This window comes from Lutra lutra, chromosome 2 (genome assembly GCF_902655055.1).
Source record: "Lutra lutra chromosome 2, mLutLut1.2, whole genome shotgun sequence".
Taxonomy (NCBI): domain Eukaryota; kingdom Metazoa; phylum Chordata; class Mammalia; order Carnivora; family Mustelidae; genus Lutra; species Lutra lutra.
In genome coordinates, this window is record NC_062279.1 from 74,005,483 (window position 1) to 74,018,280 (window position 12,798).

The following is a 12,798-nucleotide window of genomic DNA, read 5'->3' on the forward strand; positions in this document are numbered from 1 at the left end:
TGGAGGTTGTTTATAAAAAGATGGATGGGGAGCTAGCTAAGGAATAAATGCTCATCAGTAAATGAGCCTGTACACATCCCTGCGTGTTTACAACCCAAAATCCACAGACAAAATCCTCTCAATTGTTATTCAGATTACTACTCTATTTTAATATCCACGGAAGAAAGGAAAAGCCAAAGGCGGAAGAGGAGAAAATGTGGGACCACACTAACCAGTAAGGTTCTCCAAACCTACCTTGGAGGGCATCTAGTTAGAATCCTCACAAAAGTAAAAGCAAATTTGGCCAATTTTTTAAAACCCTGACAGGATGTCTGACCAGATTTAGAGAAAGGAACAACTCAAAAAAACTTCTTGAAAGTAGAAAGCTTTTGAGAAAAGACTTCTTAAGATTTCATTTTTAAGTAATCTCTACCCCGAAACATGGGGCTCAAACTCAACAACTGCATCGCCGACTGAGCCAGCAAGGCACCCCAAGACTTTTTTTTTTTAATAAGCCACTTAGATAAAAGAGAAGACTCTTTATTTCCTATAGTAGCTATGGGTATAAGTAAAAACAGGAAAATGAAGGCTCTTTTACAGATGCAACTGAAATCTATAAATACAAATAAGCCAATTTTAAAGGTAAAATAATTTAAAGTGATTGCTCCACTCATGATTATCTTGCCATCATCCAGATAAAACGTAACTGTCTATATAGTATTTTAGTCTATTTATCTCTAGAGTATCATTTGCTATATACCCATATAATATTCACATGAGACTTATTTACCTATATTTTGTACTGCTTTCGCGTTTTCCAAAGACTGACTTTGACTCTTGAGGAAATTACAATAAGCAGATTTCTGCTCAGGTGAGCACTATAAAGGTCCTGTTGCCTGTGTGGACTTAGTGCAGTTTCCCAAAAGTTCATTAACTTAATTCCCATAAAGCTGATTATGGGAAGAATCTGGCTTAACATTTACTGAGTTCCCACAATGAATGAGACTGGTTTCTTCTAGTAAACGTCAAAAGAAAAAAAAAAAGAAAAGAGAAAGATCTGTGCTGAACAATGTCACAGTTTGAGACAAATGAAACTGTTTCGATAAGACTGTACTTATATGTCCCACACTGCACCTAAAACACACATACAAAATAGGACAGAAGACAGTTTATTTGCAAATGTCTAACGTTTCCAGTAGTTTCCCCTGCAGATCCGTTTTTACACTTGCTACATCAAGAACAGAAAGGGGAACTCTTTGACCCTTGCATGTCTATGCAACACACATTTTATATGGAATAAAGTAACATGGTCACTGGTTATACAGCATGTAAGTTAAGCTCAACATGTGTGAAAGAGTGAACCCAGGTCAGGGCCAGGGGGTGGCGGGGAGGCCTGGGTGGCTCAGTGGGTTAAGTGTCTGACTCTTGGTTTTGGATCAGGTTATGTATGATCTCAGGGTCACGGGATCAAGCCCTGAGTCAGGCTCTGACTAAGGGGTTTTGTCTGTTAACTCTGGGTTATAAATAAATAAATCTTTTTTTTTAAGTGAATCCAAGTCAAGAAACTAAATAATTCATTTCAAGATATGCAAAGGCACTGCCTGAAAGTGTGACTGGCAGAGAAAATAAAATAGCATATACATACTGGGTATTCAGTAAATATTCTCTAACTTAAATTAAAAATATTAGCTACACTGACAAAAGCCTACATTCTCTTTTCATCTTGGAAAGTTGCCTTTATCTTGGAATGTTACATAGCAATTTTTTATAGTGGTTATGAGAAAAGGCCATTTTTAGAACTATCCCTTGGCTAGAAAAGGAAAAAGAAGAAAGGTATTCAGAATTTTGGTCAGGGAGGTGACAGCCTAACATTTATATAGAGCTTTTCCTACCCTGAACTCATGGTCAAGCTTATGATTTGTGCAAGCTGTTGAGCTGAGCTCTAGAAACAAAATATTTCGTGGGGGGGGGGGAAATGGACAATGGCAGTGAATGGCAGCTGTGTAGTAAAGAGAAGATTTTCTAGTTTTGAATAATTTAATGTAGTAAGAGAAACTGGGTATTCCAATCAGACAGCATCATTCTGGGATGTGAACATCTGAGTGTTTGCCTGCATATGCAAATACATGAGATAATTGTTGTTTTTCTCAATTCCCTGAACACACATAATCACAGCAAAGCATGCTTTTAGGAACCTGAATTTAAGTTAAAGGTTATATTTAGTCTCATTTTTAAAAATGAGTGATCTGCATCCATTTTTTAAATAATCAGTCTTCGTTTGAAAGCAAATGTCTTAAAAATGAGAGGTATTATTATTGTTGTTATTAGGATAAAACTATATATTAATGTTCAGCAGTGACTTTAGAGTAAACAGATTTCTATTTTAAAAAACACACAGAAGGGGCACCTGGGTGACTCAATGAGTTAAGCGTCTGCCTCCGGCTCAGGTCATGATCTCAGGGTCCTGGGATCGAGCCCCGCATCGGGCTCTCTGCTCAGCAGGGAGCCTGCTTTCCCCTCTCTCTCTCTGCCTGCCTCTCTGCCTACTTGTGATATCTCTCTGTGTCAAATAAATAAATAAAATCTTTAAACACACACACACACAGAATATTTACTGGCAGTGGAGAATTGCTGCTGAGTTTATTATTATAATTCATTGATTTCTCATTTAAGAGTCAGCTCCGTAACGCTCTACGCGAGCCACCTTAACCTTCAAGGATTACTGTTTGAAGACATTTAAATATGTAGGTAATCATCTGAAAATAATAAAAGGCAGTGTAACACAGACTGGATCTTCTCTGAAGCCACATTTCATTAGAAAGATCTGGCTGCTGGATTGCCTACAAAACACCATATCCTGAATTTTGAAAGAGAAACCTTCAGAGGAATGGACTGGCAACAATTCCAGTAATTAACAGGAAGGGAAGGGAAGAGTAAATTTAAACGTATTTCACATTTCGAATTTGAGCTCTTTTGACCCATCAGCTGACTTTCAGATAAACCTCCTCCTCTAGGGCATTTTCAGGGGCATGATTTGAATGCCATTTCACGAGGGAAGGGAAAAGTAAAACCTGGGATGTATGCCTCTGACATTCAAAATAGCACACAGCTCTTAGTACACAACACTCAAGGGTTCATGGTTTAAAGGTCAAAAATTTTACTAAGTACATTTTTACTGGTTATCTTTAGAACTTTTATTTAATGCTTAAAAATCCACCTAATTTTTAAAATATCTCAGGAGGAAGAGTCCAGTTATAGCAGACCACAAATGTAGCAAGCCATCAATGATATCTGGGCAGATTTCTCTCCATTATGCAAAACTAGATTCATCACAATATAATAGAAGTATATACATAAGAAAAATACTAGTTCTATCCCCTTGTTATCATACTCTGGTCTGCTAACAGGCATAAAATCAACATTGCTTTTCAATACAGATTTGTTTTGTGATGCATATTTTTGGCCTGTTTGAGAAACTTCATTTATTCCACAAACATTCCCTGAGTGGTCACTATGTCCTGCACAGACTACTGAACGTTTGGGATAAATACCATCCCTGACCACAAAAAGCTCACAGTCTACTGGGGAGCACTCAGACCAACACTGGGAAAGACCTTAATGGAGGTAATAGTAACTGTTGACACATGCTGAACTAAGGACTTTATATTTACTACTTCATTTAATCATCACATTATCGTCATTTCATAGGTGAAAAATTTAGGACCTACAGAGCAGTTACATAATTCGCCCAAGAGCAATTAATTAAAAATAGGAAGAGACAGGGTTTGAACAAAAGCCCCCTGACATCGATGGATACAGTGGAGACCTTTATGTGACAGCTCCTCAAAGAACTCTGGAAAACAAAGAAATGGGAGTAAGAAAATTGGGGAGGGGTGAGGAAGGAGGTTTTGAAGAGCTTTCCCTTACACTGAGGCTGTGAAAAACTAAAGTAGCCAGGACCTGAGCAGTTTCTTTACAAATTTTTTGGAAAAATAAGTTAGTTTGCCAAAGTAAATCTTCGAATTGCCCTGGATTGATTTAGCTCCATGAAGAAACAACCATTAAGACATTCTCAAACACCGATGAACATGTTCACTGTTCCTACTGAATGAAGCAAATTAAAATGTAAAACTGAAGAAAAGCAGGAACACCTCATGTTTTAAAAATCGAGAAAAGGCAAACATTTGTGAACAAGAAACAGTGATCTGGGAGAAAAGGTCCTTTGAGGCCATCCGTTGGACCAGGCAAGGCTCTGCAGCTCTCTTGTGAGGACACAGACAAGGAAGCCCCCTCCAAGTGGGCAAAGCCAATGGAGCACATTTTCCAGATTGATTGAAAGTGCAGGAAATTTTTTAACAAATTAGCCCGTCTTCTTAGTAACTAGAAGCGAGCAACTTCATGGAATTATTTTTTGTAGGCTATACTGTTTCAGCCTCATCGCAATCCTGGGAGGTGGGAGTTTTTAAGTATTCCTATTTTATGGATAAGAAGAGCAGGTAAACAGAAGTTAAAAGTGTAAAACTACTTACGAATAAAGGAACTGGGATGCACTTGGTACTTTAATCTTTCCTCTCAAAATGATCTGTCCTATGCCTGACTGCCTCAGGACCGTGTTCTCAATTCAATAAGCATATCTTTAAGATTTTACACAAATCGCTATGCTAGCTGTTTATTGGGGCGGGGAGGGGGGAGAGGGAAACCATATGCTCCCCACCCCCGAGGAACTCCTTGTATGAGTCTCTCTGCTACAGAATTGCCCAAGTAATGCTGCATAATACATTAATGAATGATAATATGCTAACGCTCTGTTTCTCAAACAAAATACTAGTTCCAAAATAAGTTCTTTGGAAAATAAAGGGGAATTCCATGGGGAAAAAAGATTAGGAAACACTGTATATATGTATTATACTGTATATATAATACTATGTCTAACTTGGAGATTTAAAATATACGTTTGCTTATTTAAGGGCTCTGAGAAGGTGTGTAACAAACAAACCTATTTATTTTCATTTATCTAATGTTTCTCAAGTCAAGCTGAATTAATGTTCCAATGAATATACTTTGGGAAAGACCGGGTTATATGTCACTCCTTATAAGTTATTTTTGTATTTGTCAAAAATATCTTGGGGCGCCTGGGTGGCTCAGTGGGTTAAGCCTCTGCCTTCGGCTCAGGTCATGATCTAAGGGTCTTGAGATCAAGCCCCGCATCCGGCTCCAGCCCCGAGCCCCGCATCCAGCTCCCTGGTCAGCAGGGAGCCTGTTTCCCCCTCTCCCTCTGCCTGTCTCTCTACCTACTTGTGATCTCTGTCTGTCAAATAAATAAACAAAATCTTTAAAAAAATATATCTTTCCCAAAAGAAGTGACAGCAAAGGTGGGGATTTCACCCCAATGCTATGCCAATAAAGGAGATGATGGCTGGCAGATGATTCCTTTGCCACCTCTCAAATCGGTTTCCATAGAAAGCTGGTACTTTGCCTAAGCGCAGGATATAATGTTAGAGGCCAGTCCCATTTCCTCTCTTCCATAAGCCAATCACAAGTCAATCAAATACACAATTTCTGGCAAGAGCTGCAATGACTCACTCAGGTCTAAAAATAACTCTTGACCATATGTGGTACACATCTAGATCCTTCTCCAGAATCTAACATCTATGTTCACCAACTGTAAGGTGTTACTCAGTTATAAGCATTTCCCACTAATATATAACATACTAATCTGGTATGAAAAAGGTCATACAAAATAATAAAAATCTCTACTTTTCTTTTTTATTTGTGTAGAAATTCTGCCAACATTAAATGTTCCATCACAATATTTGGCAAATACGTACTGACATTCATACACTTTAAATTTTAACAGATTTTGGAAGGAATAGGTCCAAAATAATCATTCCAACCTTTGAAAGAGAAAAATCTATGCTCTAAAGAATGTTTCTAAGATAGCATTTAGCTATAAATCAGATTTGCCTCCCAAGAGCAATCTTGGGATTGTAAAAGAATTCATGTTTTAAATAAACTGATCTTTTTTTTTTTTTTAACATTTTATTTATTTATTTGAGAGAGAGAGAGACAGAGAGAGCATGAGCGAGGAGAAGGTCAGAGGGAGAAGCAGACTCCCCGTGGAGCTGGGAGCCTGATGCGGGACTCGATCCTGGGACTCCAGGATCATGACCTGAGCCGAAGGCAGTTGCCCAACCAACTGAGCCACCCAGGCACCCATAAATAAACTGATCTTAACTCCTGTTTAATTCTGGGCAGAGTGGTCGGGGAAAACAGATTCCATTGTTTAGACATAAATTAATAAAGGTTTCTTTTACAAGTACTGCAATGATGGATATGCATTCCAGAGAGATTATGTTTGGGTTTGAGAACTTGAATCCTTAGGTACAGGAATATCTTAAAAGTATAAGATATATGCAAACAGGAAGAAAAATAAGGACACGATGAGTCTTGGCATGTATCATATGTAAGAGAACTCATCTGAGCATTTAGAGTCAGCCAACAGCACAGTTCAACAGAGACTCAGTCTTGGCCCAGCCTTCATCCTACTCCTGCATCTGGGGTCCAGACTCACCGAGTGTGAGCAGATGAGATTGGTTCCAAGACCACGTGTGGTTCTTCTAACTGATGGAGGCCACCCACAATCCTCCTCCCACCCAGTTTTGCAGATCTCGAAGTCATACAAAGTAATAACGGAGACCCAACATTCAGCTAGTCCAGAATCAAGCTGATTCCTGGGGTGCCATAACAGAATAGGCACAGTATTTCCTTGCTGATCAGTTCAAAATGGAATTTTCTTTCCCTTTGGGTGAATTCAAATGTAGATTATATGACAGAATGAATCATTTTCAGTAGATGAGTTTCAGCTCAGACCGCAGCCAAGTACCACGCAACTATCATGGTCACTTCTTTCCACTCAGGAAGAGAGCTGGGGGTGCGAAATAATACCGTCCATCCCTAACCTGTTAACTTAACCAAGTAAACCTCTCACTTGCCAGGAAAGAATTATGTATAGAGGTTTCGTTTTGGGAGAGCTCTTTGATTATAGTAACTAAATACTAAGACATTAGTACCTTTTTTTAAAGCCCAGAAAAAGAACTTTTTTATGAAGAGTTTATTTATTTGTTTATTTGAAAGAACAAGAGTGAGGGAGCACAACATGGGGGAGGGAGCAAGGTGGAGAGTAGAGGGAGAGGGAGAAGCAAGGAGCGCAACGCAGGGCTCGATCTCAGGACCCTGGGATCCTGACCTGAGCTGAAGGCAGGCGCTCAACCAACTGAGCCACCCAGACACCCCCAGTAAAAGAATTTTTGATTAAGAAAACTAATAAACCTGACACCTCTCTCCTACTAGAAGGTAAAATGAATATGAGCAAGTTGATCAAAGTCTTAATCAAGTAAATGATTTTACTAAGGCAAATATTATTTCCTACCAGCTTAATCAGAAATACTATTTCAAACAAACAAGCATAAAACAGATATTCACATGGATATCGGGGAGGGTATGTGCCATGGTGAGTGTTGTGAAGTGTGTAAACCTGGCGATTCGCAGACCTGTACCCCTGGGGATAAAAATATATGTTTATAAAGCTGTAAAAAAAAAAAAAAAGAAAGGATGAATCCCCAAGTTTTGTAGCAACATGGACGGGACTGGAAGAGATTATGCTGAGTGAAATAAGTCAAGCAGAGAGAGTCAATTATCATATGGTTTCACTTATTTGTGGAGCATAACAAATAGCATGGAGGACAAGGGGAGATGGAGAGGAGAAGGGAGTTGAGGGAAATTGGAAGGGGAGGTGAACCATGAGAGACTATGGACTCTGAAAAACGATCTGAGAATTTTGAAGGGGTGGGGGGTGGGAGGTTGGGGGCACCAGGTGGTGGGTATTATAGAGGGCACGGATTGCATGGAGCACTGGGTGTGGTGCAAAAATAATGAATACTGTTATGCTGAAAAAATAAAAAATTATAAAAAAAAAAAAAAAACTACAGACCAAAAAAAAAAAAAAAAAAAACAGATATTCACAAGGCGAGAAAAATAGTTAAAACACTGCCCTTAGATGCAGGGGCCTCTGTCAAAACATACATCTGTACAAGCGACACTGGCACTGGTAAATTCCACTGGACATTTCCTGTCTTCTTGTCATCCAGTCTTCATCCAGTCTAACATCCCCGGTGTACTATCTCCAGTCCTGCCACACTGTCCTTGCAGCCTTCATAGTGCCCTTCCAACTCCGATTTCTCAGTTCCCCAGAGGGCGAGGACTAGATTGTGCATCGCTGCACAGCCTATAGAACTTGGCCACCTAGAGTGTGGGGTGCTCAAAAAAACACTGAGCGCATCCATCTCTACCTCAGAATAAGTGTAGATATTCCCTTTTCGTTTCTCAAAATATTTTACTCTAGAAGGAATCTGAAAATCATTTAAGAATGATTTTTATATTTTTTATATTTTATATGGTTTTATATTTTCAAAGAACTTTCCTAAAAAGTTAACTCATAGAGTACTATCAATCTTATATACTAATCAGACTTCTCTCTTTACTAGTGTTAGAAATAAGAGAACAGGCCCAGAGTGGAGTCGCTTAGGCTAAGGTCCACATCACCAAACCGAGACTGAACTTACTTGCAGTATTATCTGTCCCAGAGATGGAATCTTATATGAGTCAATTAAGAATCACCTGATCAACACTAGTTAGGGATTCTGCCTGATAGATCCCTGCCATCCCCTAAAGGAAGGTCAGCTTACAATAATCAGTTTGCTTTTTTGCCTAGTATAACTTCCTTGTTCCCACTCCCTTCTGCCTATTGAAGTCTTTCATTTTGTACAGCTCCACAGAAGCCCTTTCTGTATGCTAGATTGGATGCTGACCCATTCATGAATCGGTGCATACAGCCAATAAGATCTTTGAAATTTACTCAGTTGAATTTTGCTTGTTAACACTAGTTCACTGAAAATTTCTAACGGATTTATCTCCTCTTATAAAGGGATGGAAAGAAAAATCACCCTTGTGGCTTTTTAGTGTTGGTTCATAACAGTTTACTTTTCCTTTTAAAAATACAATGGATAGGGACACCTGGGTGGCTCAGTTGGTTAAGCCAATGCCTTCAGCTCAGGTCATGATCCCAGCGTCCTGGGATGGAGTCCCACATCAGGCTCCTTGCTCAGCGGGGAGCCTGCTCCTCTCTCTGCCTCTGCCTACCACTCTGCCTCCTTGTGACAAATAAATAAATAAATAAAATCTTTTTTTAAAAAGATACAATGGATAGGGGCATGTTGCTGGCTCAGTAGTGTCTGCCTTTGGCTCAGGTCATGATCTTGGGGTCCTGGGATCAAGCCCCACATAGTTCTCCCTGCTCATCGGGAAGTCTGCTTCTCCCTCTTCCTCTGCCCCTCTGCTCATGCTTTCTCTCATTCTCCCTCTCTCTCAAATAAATTAAAAAAAAAAAAAACACTTAAAAAAAAATAAAAATACAATGGTTAGGTGTGCCTGGCTGGCTCAGTCAGTGGAGCATGCAACTCTTGATCCTGAAATCATAAGTTCAAGTCCCAAATTAGGCATGGAGCCTACTTAAAAATAATAATAAATAATAAAAATACAATGGATAGACACTTGTATTTTGTTAAGTAACCATGAACTTAAAGTTCCTTTCATTTAACAAGAACTGTAAAGCACATAATGTAAAACATTTGAGTTCACTTTTGCAAGATGAATTAAATCGGGGAGGGGGGGATTGTCTTTATAAGGATTAAAACATTTTGTTTTAAAACAGTGTTTTATTCAATTAGTGACCGATTTCATTTTTTCCATTACGCGTATTGAATGCCTTATTCAGGCCAGGTGCTGGAGGCACAGTCAGTCCCCCCTCATAGAGTTTGTAATCTAAAAAAGAAACCTGCAAATCTTGAAAGACTATACATTCCAGGTATTGAAGTAAAAGAACTATTGTTTTCATCTTCAAAAGCATATTGCATTCTAACAGTAATATCACTTTAGAATTGCATTTAACTTGAATCAAAACAACAAAAAAGTTAACATTAACTTTCATATAATCTTAAAGAAACAGTGTAACACATTCTGAGGAACAATCTCTCATAGTAGAATAACAAAAGGTTCTAGGCAAGCAGGCAATAGGAGAATCACGAATACTTAGATTAACTTTACCTGTGCCTAGGATGTCATGGTTTTTGGGTATTTGAAATACATGAAATGGAGTCATCACATTTATAATTGTTCTTTATCTTCAGAGAACAGTATGAAACTAATCTTCAAACTTTTTAAGTCTACATGCTGAGTCCTGCTAGACCCTCACTACATAAAGTGTTTTCTAGATCTCATTTTAGGGTTTTGACAGCAAGATTATACCCTTTCCCCCATATTAGTTGAAGGTAAGAAAAGCTTCCTGTTCGAAGATCCATTATTGATCAACCCATACACTCAGCATTTGAAGACCAAAGTGTCTCTATTAATCACTTATTTTAATACTTTTCAGTTTGATTCCTAAATATCATTATAAAACTATTCTGGCCCTACCCTGAGAATTTTTTGCCTATTTTCTAGTTTTCTCTGTCATTAAAAAAAAAAAAAAATCAAGCATTCTATGCTAATGTTATTAGTCCAGATTATTTTAACATTACCTTTGCTATCAGAAGACCAGGACTTATATCATTTCAAGAGTTACATCATTTCCAAAGAACAGAAGCGTAATGAAAAAAAGCCAAGAACATTATTTAAACCCATTTATTAATACCAAATTAATCACATTTAACATAAATAAAACGTGCCTTACATATGCAGAAGGAAAATGCATTAAGATGGCTATAGGGGAACATAAGTTGAAATTAAAACCTGGTCACAAACTACTCATCTCAACCGGCTAAAGCAGAGAAAATGGGATATTCCTTTTTTCCTTAGGCCGTATGCAGTTTCAGAACAGCAATGCCTGTCAGAGGCCACTTGTCTACCGTGGAAGGAAGCCCTGTGTGTCTGCACACACCACCACCCAGTGATGCCAGTATCTCTCTCTCCTGGAACCCCCACAGCAGCACGCTTCCCTAATACGCACATACAGGTAGGGATGGGTAAGCAGAGCCTGCAGGACCCAATAAGCTTGTCCTCTGGAAAGGAGGAAACAAATGAAGAAGGACTTTCCCTCGTTTCCTCTAAGTCCTTGATTTCCGCACGCTATCTTTCTGCTCTCGTCTGCAAGGAAGGTCGACCTCCTCTCGGAGGACTCTGAATCATTCTCCGGTCTTTGATACAGCAAAGTGAGAGTGACCGCCCGGTTTTTGCTGGCGTGCGGATCTGCGTGCTCCGCGCTCCTACCTCCAGCCCTCCCGCCTTCCCGGCCCATGCTCACCGAGGGGTGAACTAAGGGCTGGGGGAAGGGGGAGGTGCAGGAAGGACCGCAGAGATGGGGAACCCAGCAACCCACAACGCTCTAGGTCAGGTTCACAACGTCTGCATCCCTCCCTCCACTTGCCGCCTTCCACCCCAGGCGCCCTTTCCCATGAGGCACCCATGGGCCCCCCCTTTTTTCCTCCCGCTCCCCACCGCCACCCGTCCAAGCCCCTGCGGCCCTCCGAGACGCCCCGAGAGATGGCGGGGTGCAGCGCCCTTACCAGGCTCATGGACACCGGGGTTGTCGGACAGCTCGATGACCAGGAGCTCCCGGCCCTCGAAGCTGCGCCCCACCGTGTAGATCCTGCTGATGGCGGTGCACTGCAGCCACACGGACACCAGCGCCTCGCGCAGCTCGGGGTAACGGTGGTACTCGAAGGAGATGCCGTCCTCCTGCTGCAGCCGCCGGCGCCGCCTCATGCCCGCCGCGGGCGCCCCGGGCTCCTGGGCTCCGGCGCCCAGCAGCCACCCGCAGGCGACCAGTGCCCCGCACAGCGCCAGCAGCGCCCGGCCTCCTCGCGCGGCCATCGCCCTGCGCCGCCGCTGCTCGTGCCTTCCTGCGCCCGCGGCTTCTTTTGTCTGGGCTCCGGGACTCTGGCGGGCCGGCGCGGCGGGGGGCGCCGAGTGCCGCAGGAGCCTCCGCTCGCCTCACCTCTCGCCGGCCGACTAAGCGCCGCGCGCGGGGGCCACCCGGAGGATAGCGGCTAAGCGGTGGCGCGCCGGGCCGCAAGACTGGCCGCTCAGCCCAGGGGAGCTGCAGGACAAACCACTGCGAGGAGGGGGCCGGCGCGCGCGCGCGCGGGATTCGGGAGGGATCCGGGAGGGCGGCTTGCGTGCTTGGCTCGGAACCACGTCAAAAGCCAAATGGCGCCGGGGGCGACGCAGGTGAAGTGACAACTAAGGACTGCTGCGTCGGAGAACGTTGTTGTCATTGAGGGACGCGTAACACTGCGTGTGGAAAAATATTCTTGGCTAGTTGGGGGAGGCTTTTAAAGTAACATCTGTTCTCAGCCAACCAGGGTTTCCATCTTGATACACAATAATTAGAGAATATTCCAGAAAAAAAAAAAAAAGGAAGTATTGGCAGCCACTTGCCCTTTCCCTATGATGTCTCTTTAATGACTGTATTGATAGTCCAAACAGAAACCCAAAAGTTGGGTTTGCATTTATCGCAAGGTCTGGCTGGAAAACGGAACACTGTGCACTTTGATTTGGAGGTTTAAGAGAATAAAAATGCATTCTATAATTTTGCAGTTTCTGTCTTTAATTGTATTAAATGCCCGTTCCTGGATTCTTTCAGGGGAAAAAAAAAAAAAAAAAACAAAAAAAAAAACAAAAAAAACAAAAAAAAAAACAAAGCAAAAAGCGATTAGGCCGTCATTTGGCAGCGCCTGTGCAGACCCCATTCTGTAGCAACCCTGG

The 12,798-nt window shown here is 41.5% G+C and overlaps 1 protein-coding gene across 1 annotated transcript in view; it reads right to left on the minus strand.

Annotated features, from left to right (window-relative positions):
* CPE (carboxypeptidase E) overlaps positions 1-12,189 on the minus strand; it is a 114,032-nt gene extending 101,843 nt beyond the window's left edge. The window contains exon 1 of the mRNA XM_047717736.1: positions 11,598-12,189. Within this exon, the coding sequence (XP_047573692.1) occupies positions 11,598-11,904 (307 nt within the window). The 5' untranslated portion in view covers positions 11,905-12,189. The remainder of the gene's footprint in view (positions 1-11,597) is intronic.
* Between the last annotated feature and the right edge of the window lie 609 nt (positions 12,190-12,798).